The sequence below is a fragment of the Cetorhinus maximus genome, chromosome 19, assembly GCF_964194155.1.
Source record: "Cetorhinus maximus chromosome 19, sCetMax3.hap1.1, whole genome shotgun sequence".
Taxonomy (NCBI): domain Eukaryota; kingdom Metazoa; phylum Chordata; class Chondrichthyes; order Lamniformes; family Cetorhinidae; genus Cetorhinus; species Cetorhinus maximus.
In genome coordinates this window covers 96719262-96732631 of record NC_135897.1, presented here as the reverse complement: position 1 = coordinate 96732631, position 13370 = coordinate 96719262, and the positions used below count along the sequence as shown (strand labels likewise).

General features: G+C 46.6%; 1 protein-coding gene across 6 annotated transcripts in view; it reads left to right on the top strand.

Moving 5' to 3' along the window:
- The window catches only part of lpp (LIM domain containing preferred translocation partner in lipoma), a 467959-nt gene that overhangs the window by 254905 nt on the left and 199684 nt on the right, over positions 1-13370 (top strand). For all 6 annotated transcript variants that reach the window (XR_013579645.1, XR_013579643.1, XR_013579644.1 and 3 more), the window contains exon 4: positions 10089-10216. Coding sequence is in view for 1 of the 6 variants with exons in the window: in XM_078564419.1 (XP_078420545.1) it covers positions 10089-10216 (128 nt within the window). In the remaining 5 variants the exon portion in view is untranslated. The remainder of the gene's footprint in view (positions 1-10088; positions 10217-13370) is intronic.

The following is a 13370-nucleotide window of genomic DNA, read 5'->3' as shown; positions in this document are numbered from 1 at the left end:
CACATGCTGTAGCAGTGACACATCACCTGTCCTGCCACCTTTAATATGTTTTAATTAACTGCTTAATTATTTTATTTGTCCCGTCCAGCAGACTGAAAGAATAGTGTGCATATATATGCTTGAAAGTGAACAAATGCTAACACATCAAATCCGTGGAATGTAACACGCCCTGCATCATACAAACATTCCAGCCAAGCCGACACAAAGAATTCATAGATGATACGGCTGCACCAGCCTGCTATCGACAAAGGCAGAGCTGTTTGGGTCTCATCATCTCCAACATTGTACTCATGGTTCTTCATTTACCTGCACAAAACAGAATGGGTTTTAACAAGGGCACCTGGTTAGCTGAATAGCTCGACCCAAAACCTCCCTGTCCAATGACAGATACTTGAGCTGTTTGAATTCCTCTAATTTTACAGCTTTTATCTTCAGTTGCAGTTTAACCTCCGATGAGAACTGGACTCCAGGCCAGTAGCCTGCCGTTGACCCCTCTCCAAGTCTGATTTCCAGAAAAAACCCTGTATTTCACCTACAGAGTAAACAAATAGCCAGGATACAAGGATAATTTGCTGCATCTTCAACGGACTCAACCTGCAACTGAGCTCCTAGGACCAAAACCAGACAAAGCCACCTAGACGAATCTTCCTTAGAAATTGATTCTGGACTCCAGACTCGCATGAAATCATAATTCTTATTTTTATGGTGGTCTTTTCCCTGAACCCCTTTCTTTCCTTTACCTCTCTCCTATTGTATGACTGCAAAAGGGATGGACATTGCAAAACCCCTTCCCTGTTTTTTTTTAATTCCTTCATGAGATGTGGGCGTCACTGGCCAGGCCAGCATTTATTGCCCATCCCTTGCTCAGAGAGCATTTTTAAGAGTCAGCCACATTGCTGTGACTACATGTGAAGTCACATGTAGGCCAGACCAGATAAGGAATGGTAGAAACAGTAGATTTCCTTCCCTAAAGGGGCATTAGTGAACCAGATGGGTTTTTACAACAATGGCTTCATGGTCATCATTAGCCTTTTAATTCCAGATTTTTAATTGAATTCAAATTCAATCTGCCGTGGTGGGATTTGAACCCTGGTCCCCAGAGTATTACACTGGGTTCCTGGATTACTAGTCCAGCGACAATAATGCTACGCCACTGCCTCCCCTTCTGTTTACCTCACCTTGAGTTTGCTGCGGGGTTATTAATCGAGGATTGAATCACTCCAGACTGAGGTATTGGGGAAAATACGTCATCACTTATAAGGGTGAAATCGAAAATCAAAAAACACCTTTCTGTTTATGGATGGGTAGTGAGTGGAGAAATCAGGGCTGTAAAATTAACCTCCCTGCTGTATATAACATATTCAATTAGTTATTTTCCTTTTTATATATTTTATTAACCGTACCACCAGTTTCTGCAATATTTTAAACCTTAGAAATAGAATAGGCCTTAACCACTCACCAGATACTCACCAAACAGCTAGCTTCTTCTGCTGGAGTAGAGTAAGAGCCAATTCTATAGAGTGAAAAAGTTAGAAAAAGCAAAGGAGCACCTCCTCCCCCTCTTCACTGAGCTCTCTCACTCACCCAATCCCCACACTGCTCAGTGCTAAGGTGAACTGAGAGGCCTGTATTTATATGCTCGGAAACTAAAGAGTTAGCTCAGTCCCAGGTACAGAAAAACCAGTTTAAGCTAGTTTCCTTGACTAACTAACTTCAGCTGCTTTTTAAAATTAATTCATGTGATGTGGGTTTTACTGGCTGGGCCAGCATTTATTATCCATCCCCCATTGCCCCTTGAGAGGTGGTGAGCTGCCTTCTTGAACCGCTGCACTCCATGTGGTGTAGGTACACCCACAGTGCTGTTAGGAAGGGAGTTCCAGGATTTTGACCCAGCGACAGTGAAGGAACGGTGATATATTTCCAAGTCAGGATGGTGAGTGTCTTGGAGGGGAACTTCCAGTTGGTGGTGTTTCCATCTATCTGCTGCCCTTGTCCTTCTAGATGGTAGCAATCCTGGGTTTGGAAGGTGCTGTCTAAGGAGCCCTGGTGAATTCCTGCAGTGCCTCTTGTAGATGGTACACACTGCTGCTACTGTGCGTCGGTGGTGGGGGGAGTGAATGTTTGTGGATGTGGTGCCAATCAAGCAGGCTGCTTTGTCCTGGACGGTGTCGAGCTTCTTAAATGTTGTTGGAGCTGCATTCATCCAGGCAAGTGGAGAGTATTCCATCACACATCTGACTTGTGCCTTGTAGATGGTGGACAGGCTATGGAGAGTCAGGAGGTGAGTTACTCACGCAGGATTCCTAGCCTCTGACCTGTTCATGTAGCCACAGTATTTATATGGCTGGCCCAGTTCAGATTCTGGTCAGTGGTAGCCCCCAGGATGTTGAGAGCGGGATTCAGTGATGATAATGCCATTGAATGTCAAGAGATGATGGTGAGATCCTCTTTTGTTGGAGATGGTCACACACACACAAATTTCAGTGACAGGACAGCCCTCACCTTTAATTATGCCATCTCCAGTGCCCTGCTTTACCATTAATGTCTGTTATCATAAAATGTGGGCATCAATAACATTTATTGCCCATCCTTAATTGCCCTGGAGAAGTTGCTGGTGAACTGGGTTGTGCAGAAGCGAACGCAGGCGTGTGCGCAGCTGATTGACGCCTGCGATCGGCTGGGTGTTGCCATTTTATGTGGGTGGGCCAATTAAGGTTGGACGGGCAGCTCAGTTTATTATTTTAATTAATAGGTAACTGGCCTCAATAACCCTTGGAGAGTTTGGCGGGAGCGCAGCCAACTTGGGTGCGCGCCTGCCGAACTGAAAGTCTGAATGTCGCCCGGTGATGTCAGGAGGCATGCCCGACGTCACTGCATGTCATTTTACACCTCGGCGAGCGGACCCCGCCCCCGCTCACCGAGCCGAAGATTCTGCCCGATGTTTCCAGCACTGGACCTGCTGCCTACTGCAAACCCTGACCCAGAAACCTCAAGCCGGACAAACCAGTGACTAAAAATATAAGGGCAATTGGGGCTGAGTTTCTTGGGCTCTGGACTTGGTGTGCTTATTATTTAGGATCGCATTTGACCTTGGATTCTCAGTTTGGACTTTCAGAAGATTCACCTATTTCAGGTTCCTCTATAATATTCTTGCTTAACCGGAGATTTCTTTCCTGCAGCAGCTCAGGCGGGTTTGAGTTTCGTCGAATATTTAATTACTCGGCTCTGTATTTAAACACAGAGAAAAACTCTTTCAAATCTCCAGCCGTTAGAAGTAAAAATCCAGTAACAGAGAATGTTCGACACCGGCAAAGTGTCTTTCCACAGCACCATTAACTCGGAGAAACACCACGGAGCATTTTACACAGTTGTAACTCGATGCAAAAATTGATGCCTAACCAGAGAAAGGGGCGTCGTACAAACATACGAATTAGGAGCTAGAGTTGGCTACTCAAGCCAGCTCCGCCATTTGTTAAGATCTTGGCTCATCCGATTGTGGCCTCAGCTCCAGTCCTATAGCCCTTGACTCCCTTGTCAATCAAGAATCTGTCTAACTCAACCCTAAAGATATTCAATCACCCAGCCTCCACTGCTCTCTGGGGAAGAGAATTCCATAGGCTAACGACCCTTTGGGAGAAAAAAATTCTCCTCATCTCCGTCTTAAATGGAAGACCCCTTATTTTTAAACTATGTCCCCTAGCTTTATTCTCGCTTATAAAGGGAAACATCCCCTCAGCATCCATCCTGTCAAGGACCTCTCAAGATCTTATGGGCTGTATTTTACATGCCCTTGCCAAGTGAGTTTGGGCTGAGGGGGGTGGCACATGAAATTAGATAGGTGCCCACCTCACCATTTTACCGCCCATTCTCCAGCTCAACCCCATAAGACAGGGACTGGGCAGGTGCCAAAATTGGCAGCGTGCCCACCATGTTCCAATAAGCAATAAAGGTCAATTAGGCTTGTTATCAAGCCTGTTGACCCTGATAATATGCTGCCCACGCCGTAACACATTAGGGCATGGGCAGCTGGGTGGGACTGGGCTGCACAATTTTTGAAAGAAGTTATTTTAAGGATAGAAAGTGAGGTGTGGTCGCTCTTTGCAGATCCTAGGAGGGGGTCCCGTCACCCTATGAACAAACCCTCCCTTCCTTCCTACACACCTGCAGCCTTAAACTCAATGCCGCCCCCCCCAGACTCTCCCTGCCCAAGACCCTGGACTTCCCTGCTCCGGGGATTCACTCCTTCTCCTGCAGTCCCGACAGCTGCCACTAAAACGCTCCTCACGCGGCCAGGACTGATGGGGCTGCCAGCCAACCTGATCGGCCAGCAGCCCCAGAAGGTAGGACTTCCTCCCCAGTGAGGGGCAGAAGTCCCGCTTGGCCCTCATTTAGCCTCCCCGCAGCGTTTCATGGCTTATAAAATCAAGGCAAGTTTCACAAACTTGACTTGTGTTCACTGGAGTTCAGAAGGTTGGGAGGATAGCTTAATCCAAGGTGTTTAAAATGATTCAACAGGCTAGGAACAGAAAAACTAATGTGATCTGCAAACTTAGGTGGGCAACTCTATATTCCTTTAGCCACGTCATTAATACATACGGCAAAAAGCTGAGATTCTTGGGGGCACTGGGAACATCCCAATCTGGGAATGTTTCCTTTATCCGCACTCTCTGTGTCCTATTTCCCAAACAATTAGTGACCCGGCTTTTCTAAAGCCATTTCAGAATTTCTGGGAAGTTCCACAATTTACCCTCGTTCCGTATTCACCGAGCAAGTTTCAGTTTGGCTGAAGTTCGTGGAGTCACACTGAGTGTCTTCTGCCTTGAGGACACTTGTGTATATTCAAAACAGAGGTCGATAGATTTCTAGATATTAAAAATATCAAGGGACATGAGGATAGCGCAGGAAAATGGCTTTGAGGTAGATGATCAGCCATAACCTAATTGAATGGTGGAGCGGGTTTGAGGGGATGAATGGCCTACTCCTGCTTCTATTTCCTATGTTCCTATGTTCCTGTGTTTACAGCCTGAGCGGGCAGCCCCCTGGGAGGCTGATTGTGATAGGAAAGGAGTACAGATTAATCCTGGTGTAGAAAGATAGAACAATTAATAACATGAGACTGGCAGGAGCTGCCTGACTGGACGGTGGTTTCAGTCGATCCCCTGACACTAATTGCAAAGGAACAGGGTGTTCTCCCAGTGCACTAGCCAGCATTCCTTTCTCAACCAACAAAAATACATTTAACTGGCCATTCATCGCATTGCTATTTCGAGGCTAGGGATGTGCAGAATGTTCCTTCAAAATTTGCCTACAAAATAACCATCACTGAGCTTCAAAGTAATTTAAAATATATGGAGTAGGTTGAGAGGATTCTGACAGAATTGGTGAGGTGTTGTATAAATACAAGGGTCAGTGCTGGGACCACTGTTTTTTCTGTATATATTAATGACTTGGGTTTTGGAATACAGCGTAAAATTTCAAAATTTGCCAATGACACCAAACTCGGGGTGTGACAATCAGTGAGGATGATCTCAAACAACAGCAGTCGGACATGGATAGACGAGCAGAATGGGCAGAGAGTGGAAGATGGAATTTAATACAGGGAAATATGAGGTAATGCATTTTGGCAGAAGGGATGGAGTGGAAAAATGTAGACTTAATGGCACAATTCTAAGAGACCCAGTGCATAGATCTTTGAAGATGGCAGGACATATTGAGAGAATGGTTAGCAAAGCATATGGGGTCATGGGCTTCATAAATAGAGCTATTGAGTACAAAAGCAGGGCAGTTATGTTGGACCTTTATAAAGCTCTGGTTAGGTCACAACTAGAGTACTGCGTCCAGTTCTGGTCACCACACTTTAGGAAGGATGTGAGGGTCCTTGAGAGGGTGCAGAGGAGAGTTACCAGAATGGTTCCAGGGATACAATGGCGTAGTGGTATCATCACTGGACTAGTATTCCAGATTTCCAGTGTAATGCTCCAGGGGCCTGGGTTTGAATCCCATCACAGCAGATAGTGAAATTTGAATTTAATAAAAAATCTGGAATTAAAAAGTCTAATGATGACCATGAAACAATGGTTGTAAAAACCCATCTGGTTCACTAATGTCCTTTAGGGGGAGGAAAGCTGCCATCCTCACCTTACATGCCTACAAGTGACTCCAGACCTACAGCAATGTGGTTGGCTCTTAAATGCCCTCTGAAATGGCCTAGCAAGCCACCTAGTTCTCAAGGGCAATTAGGGATGGGCAATGAATGCTGGCCCAGCCAGCGATCCCTACATCCCATGAATGAATTAAAAAAAAGAGGGATTTTAGCTACCAGTTTAGGTTGGAGAAGCTGGGGTTGTTCTCCTTGGAGCAGGGTAGATTTGATAGAGGTGTGCAAGATTGTGAGAGGCATAGGTAAGGTAGACAAGGAAAAGCTGTTTCCATTGGCTGATGGTACGAGGACATTTAAGGCTTTGGCCAAGAGATGCAGAGGGAATGAGCAGAAGAACTTTTTTACACAGCGAAGAGAATGACCTAGAACTCATTGCCCATGAGGGCGGTTGAAGCAGAGACGATCAATGATTTTAAAAGGAAATTAGATGGGCAATAGAGTGATAGAGTAGGACTGAATGATTGCTCCACAGAGAGCAAGCATGGACTTGATGGACTGAATGGCCTCCTTCGTAATCAGTCTATGATGCTTTGACTCTAAATAAAAGTCTGCCTGTCTCTGAATATGAGGTGGCTGCAGCTACAGAAACTTAATTTCCTATTTTTAGGTTTTCCGATGGAATCTTAATACAAACCATACACTGGGAGATATTTTAATTCTGGACACCGCGAGCATTTTATTTTTGCACTATTTTGAATCACAGCCCGCACAGGACAAGAAAAGAAGTCCTGTCTGTGTAACACAGGTAGTTTCTGTAATGTGCTGACAATCACACAAGATCGTTCTTTGCACTAAGGGCTCTGGGTTCCTGTGGTTACTGCTTCCCCATCCTTCTCACTGACACAGGGATGGGTCTCTCCTGGTTTGGGATACAGACATAGACACTGATGCTTTGTATCTATATTCAGGTGCATGAGAAAGCTGTGAATAAAGCATAGTATCCTAGGCTTTATTACCAGGGGTACAAAGTACAAGAGCGAGGAGGTTATGTTAAACTTGTATAAAACACTGGTTCAGCCTCAACTGGAATATTAGGTCCAGTTCTGGGCACCACACTTTAGGGAGGCATTAGAGAGCGTGCGGAAAAGATTCACGGGAATGGTTCCAAGGATGAGGAACTTCAGTTGCATGGGTAGATTGGAGAAGTTGGGATCGTTTTCCTTGGAGAAGTGAAGGTTGAGAGGAGATTTGATAGAGGTGTTCAACATCATGAGGGATCTGGACAGATGAGGAAAATCTGTCCCCATTGGTGGAAGGTTTGAGAATGAGAGGGCACTAATGTAAGGTAATTAGCAAAAGAAACAATAGAAAGACATTTGTGTGGTTGGGATCAGGAATGCACTGCCTGAGAGTGTAGTGGAGGCAGGTTCAACTGAGGCACTCAAGAGGGAATTGGATTATTATCTGAAAAGGAAAAATGTGCAGGGCTCTGGGTAGAAGGCAGGGGAGTAGCACTAAATAAATTGCTACTTCAGAGAGACAGCACTGACACGACGGGCCGAATGGCCACCTTCGGTGCTGCAACAATTCGGTGATTCTGCGATGGGATATGGGTCTATTTATACTGTTCACCTGAAGGAAGAAAGAAAGATTTGCATTTCTATAGCACCTTTCATGCTGTCAGGATGTTCCAATGAAATAATTTGTGACGTGTAATGTGGGAAATGCAGCAGCCAATTTGTACACAGCAAATTCCCAAAACAGCAATAGCCAGGATATCAGCTCAGCATTCGGGCACACGCCCGATACACCCACGGGTGAAATACCGCGCAATATTTCAGTCAACGGTGCCGCGTGAGAGTTGGCAGTGTGCTCGCCGACAGTTAATAGGCCTTTTAAGGCTCTTAAACAGCTAATTAAGTAGAATTTTTCGCTGCCCGTCTAACCTCACGGTCGGCGGGTGGACCAATAGCCCAGGCGCCCTTTGCGTGTTTTGCGAAACCCCAACCACGGGTGGGGTGAGTTTTGCAACAATGAATAAAAAAAAAAATAAAACTTTTTCAAACTCATTTTTAAGATGTCCCTCGTCGTGTGACTGAGTCACAGGCGGGAACATGTTTATATTAATTGTAGATTCTTCATCTTTCTTTTTAAAATTCTTCAGCTCCCAGAGGCAGCTCCGAGCCTCCAGCGAGTTTTCAGTGATACCCCCCGCCCTGCGCAAACTACAGCACTCGCGCCCCTCCCACTCCTCCCACTCCTCCCACTCCTCCCACTCGCGCCCCTCCCACCCTCCCACTCCTCCCCCCTCCCACTCCTCCCACTCCTCCCACTCCTCCCACTCCCGCTCCTCCCCCCTCCCACTCCTCCCACTCCCGCTCCTCCCCCCTCCCACTCCTCCCCCCTCCCACTCCTCCCACTCCTCCCACTCCTCCCACTCGTGCCCCTCCCACCCTCCCACTCCTCCCCACTCCTCCCACTCCTCCCACTCCTCCCACTCCCGCTCCTCCCCCCTCCCACTCCTCCCACTCCCGCTCCTCCCCCCTCCCACTCCTCCCCCCTCCCACTCCTCCCACTCCTCCCACTCCTCCCACTCCCACTCCTCCCCCCTCCCACTCCTCCCACTCCTCCCACTCCTCCCACTCCTCCCACTCCCGCTCCTCCCCCCTCCCACTCCTCCCACTCCTCCCACCCTCCCACTCCTCCCACTCCTCCCACTCCTCCCACTCCTCCCACCCTCCCACTCCTCCCACTCCTCCCACCCTCCCACCCTCCCACCCTCCCACTCCTCCCACTCCTCCCACCCTCCCACTCCTCCCACTCCTCCCACCCTCCCACTCCTCCCACCCTCCCACTCCTCCCACTCCTCCCCCCTCCCACTCCCGCTCCTCGCACCCCCACCCCAGCAGTGCTGAGTGGCTAACTGGCGGCCCGATTGCGGGCGGCCGCTTCCAGGCCTGCCCGATGAGGGGAAAATCCCGCCCAATGTGTTAATAATCGGATAATCTGTTTTTTGTGATGTTGATTGAGGGATAAATATTGGCTAGGACACTGGCAAGATCTTCCTCCTCTTCCTCCCCTTCCTCTTCTTCGGAATAGTGCCTTGGGATCATTCGCATGCATTTGAGGGGGCAGAGACAACCTGGGTGTAACTTTTCACCTGAAAGAAGGCATCTCTGACAGTGCGGAACTCCCTCAGTACTGCCCCTTCAACAGCGCAGCACTCCCTCAATACTGCCCCTTCAACAGTGCAGCACTCCCTCAATACTGTCCCTTCAACAGTGCAGCACTCCCTCAGTACTGCCCCTTCAACAGCGCAGCACTCCCTCAATACTGTCCCTTCAACAGTGCAGCACTCCCTCAATACTGTCCCTTCAACAGTGCAGCACTCCCTCAGTACTGCCCCTTCAACAGTGCGGCACTCCCTCAGTACTGTCCCTTCAACAGCGCAGCACTCCCCCAATACTGTCCCTTCAACAGTGCAGCACTCCCTCAGTACTGCCCCTTCAACAGTGCAGCACTCCCTCAGTACTGACCCTCCAACAGTGCAACACTCCCTGTACTGACCCTCCAACAGTGCAGCGTTCCCTCAGTACAGCCCCTCAGACAGTGCAGTGTTCCTTCAGTACTGACCATCAGATAGTGCAGCACTGCTGTAGTACTGCACTGGAAGTGTCGACCTATATTATTAGTTCAAACCTCTGGAGTGGTGATTGCACCCAGGATAACGAGGAAGGAAACTATCCAGAAGTAGAAATTAATGGGAGATCAATGAGCAATGGAAGAAGCAGCAAAAAAGACGTATTCTATTTCTGAAACCCCAGTGCTTTCCTGCTTAGTTAGGGTAAGGAGACTGTTTATATTTATGGTATGTGACTGATGTGTTGGGGAAATAGTTTCTGCATTGCATTCTGCTTGTAGCACACTGTCGGATTAGCTGACTGAATTGAAGATTATTGATGTTTGAATTTCCTTGGTTTGCCTATAGGTGAATTTCCTCCACCTCCTCCACCTGTAGAAGGATTGAACCAGATGTCGACATTTCCTGGAGGATTCTCGTCTCCACCATCCTTACTTCCGGAACATTATGAAACAAGTGCAAATTTAGGTGTACAGGTGAGCAGATCCCAGTCTCGGTTTTCTGACAACAAGAGCTTGAATTTATATGGTGCCTTCAACCTAGTCCTAACACACTTCACAAGAGCATTATCAAACAACAATTGACACCTGGGGAGATATTAAAACAGCTTAGTCAAAGGAGTAGGTTTTAAGGAGTGTCTTAAAACAAGAAAAAGAGGTTTAGGGAGGAAATTCCAGAGCTCAGGGCATATATTTTAGCATTGGTGTCAACAATAAAACATGTACTTGTGAATTACCTTTAACATTTATCCCTAGAGCTTGTTGAAAATCATAAGCTATGAGGAGAACACAAAAAGGCTGCAAAGAGATATGGTCGGGTTAAATGAATGGGCAACAAAGTGGGAGATAGTGTTAAATGTGGCGAAATATCAGGTTATTCACTTTGGCAGAATATTTTTTAAAAGGCTTGATTTTCAGAGGGACTTGGGTGTACTCATAGAAGGAACACAGAGAGTTAGCATGTAGACACAGCAAACAATTATGAAGGGAAGTGGCATGTTGGCTCTTATTTCAAAGGGCCTGGAGTACAAGAATAAGCAAGTTGTGTCCTTTGATGAGAGGCTGAAACATTGGGTCAATATTCTCTAGAGTTTAGAAGAATAAGAGGTGATCTCATTGAAACATACAAGATTCTGAAGGGCTTGACAGGTTAGAAACTGAGAGGCTGTTTCCTCTGGCTGGGGAATCGAGAACACGGCAGGGTGGGGGCACAGTCTCAGGATAAAGCGACGATCATTTAGGAGAAGTTTCTTCACTCATAGGGTTGGAATTTTCTATCCCAGAGGCTTCTCTGTGGATTGTCACCGTGACATGGTGGAGAGGCTTGTGCACTCTGATATGAACCTTTGAGTGATGCCATCAGGAGCTCCTTGACCCTGATAGGACCACCCATGGCAACAAGGTCCGGGGAAGCTGCCAGACAAAGTGCGGTCGAGAAAGCTCTCAACAGCAGAACATGTGAAAGGAGACTGTGTGCATCACCAGCTGCAAAGGTGGAAGAAGATGTTGGTCATTGCAATTTGACACACTACTGAAATCTGATCATCAACTCGTGAAGATCTAGTGGACAATGATGGCGTCCCTATAGCTCAGCCATTATCAATATGCCACTGCCATCAGCGCTTATGCTCTGACCCTTGACTCCGATGAAGATCTTGAGGAAAAGCTCTATTCTGATCTTGATGAAGTCCTCACTGCAATCCCAGAAGAAGAAAAAAATCATCCTTCTGGGAGACTTCAATGCCAGGGTTGACCATAACTCCGATGTCTGGAGCAGACCCATTAGGAAAAATGGGTCAGAAAAGCCAGTGCAAACAGTGTCTTCATGCTGATAAAGTGAGCTCAGCACGGCCCCATTATAACAAACGTACTCTTCCAACAGAAGGACAAATACAAAACCACATGGAAGCATCCTAGATCAAAGCACTAGCACCTCGTGGATTGTGTCCTTGTTCAGGTCGAAGTGATGTCTGTACTCCTGCTCCTAATTTGTATGATCATATTGAATGGTGTAGGGGGCTTGCCAGCCCAAATGGTCTACTCCTGTTCCTATTTCTTATGATCTTACTTTAGTCCAATGGAAGGAACAATTTATTTTTTGTTATTCTATTGGTTTGAAGTTTCATTCCAATGCCTGGTTGGGACAATTTGAAGTTAAACAGAAAGGTTTCCTAGTGTTCCCTGGAGAGCATATATTATCAATCCGACTTTGTCAATCACAAGATTGCAGTAATTGGAAATGTTGTTGCTTTAAGCTTGATATCTGAGTGGTTTGAGCTGATGTTCAAGAGGCAATGCAAGAGATCTCAGCTTGTATCTCAGCCCTTTTCTGAGTCCAATTAAGGTGCTCTTAGTGATTGGATACATACTTGTCTCCACACCTCCGAAATTTCCTGTAAGATCTTGTTGCCAAAGATTAGGGGTTACAATGGCCTGGCAGATGGACCATTTCAGCTCAGGGTGTGGAGACGCAGATTGTATTTTCCATTCTACCCCAACCCTCACCCCAATGATTACCACTCACGACTGCCAGAACCGATTGTACCAATGCTTGAAATGAGAACAGGTGGAATTGACAATAGTATGGATGTTGGTTTTACTTTGTTCACATGTGCTTCATTGTACATGATTTATCATCACCTTGTTCATTGAAGTCCCATATGACATAGAACACATTTAACAGCACAACAAAGAAAGATGTACACACTTAGTAACTCAGTAGTGTAAGTGTCAACAGTCTGCAATTCAAATATTACGATAGGGGTGAAATTGGTCATGGCGATGGGGGAGGGAGGGTGTGGGGGCAGGGACACGAATCTGGTAGTGAATCAATCCCTCCCTCCTTATTACATAAAATTATGTTCTGCATGAGCTTCCTCCCTTCTTACTCCATCAACATATCCCTCTATACCTTTCTCCCTCAGGTGTTTATCCAGTTTCCCTTTAAATGCATCAACACTATCCACCTCAACCACTCTCTATGATAGCAAGTTCCACTTTCTCACCATGATCTGAATTTCCTATTGGATTTATTAGTGACTCTCTTGTCCTTTCTAGCCCTTACCACTGGCCTCAATCACAAGTGCAAACATTTTCTCCACGTATACCTGATAGAATACATTCATAATTGTTTTAATTTATTGTTTCTCGGTATGTTGAAGTCCCGTCTTCACATTGAGGATACCCTCCATCGTGTTGTGTGGCACCACCACCGTGCTAAATGGGATAGATTTTGAACAGACCTCACAACTCAAGACTGGGCAATCATGAGGTGCTGTGGGCCATCAGCAGAATTGCACTCGAACACAATCTGTGACTTTATGGCCCGGCATATCCCCCACTCTACCATTACCATCAAGCCAGGGGATCAACCCTGGTTCAATGAAGAGTGCAGGAGAGCATGCCAGGAGCAGCACCAGGCATACCTAATAATGAGGTGTCAACCTGGTGAAGCTATAACACAGGACTACTTGCATGGCAAATAGCATAAGCAGCAAGTGATAGGCGGAGCTAAGCGATCTCACAACCAACGGATCAGATCTAAGCTCTGCAGTCCTGCCACATCCAGTCGTGGATGGTGGTGGACAATTAAACAACTCACTGGAGGAGGGGGCTCCACAAATATTCCCAA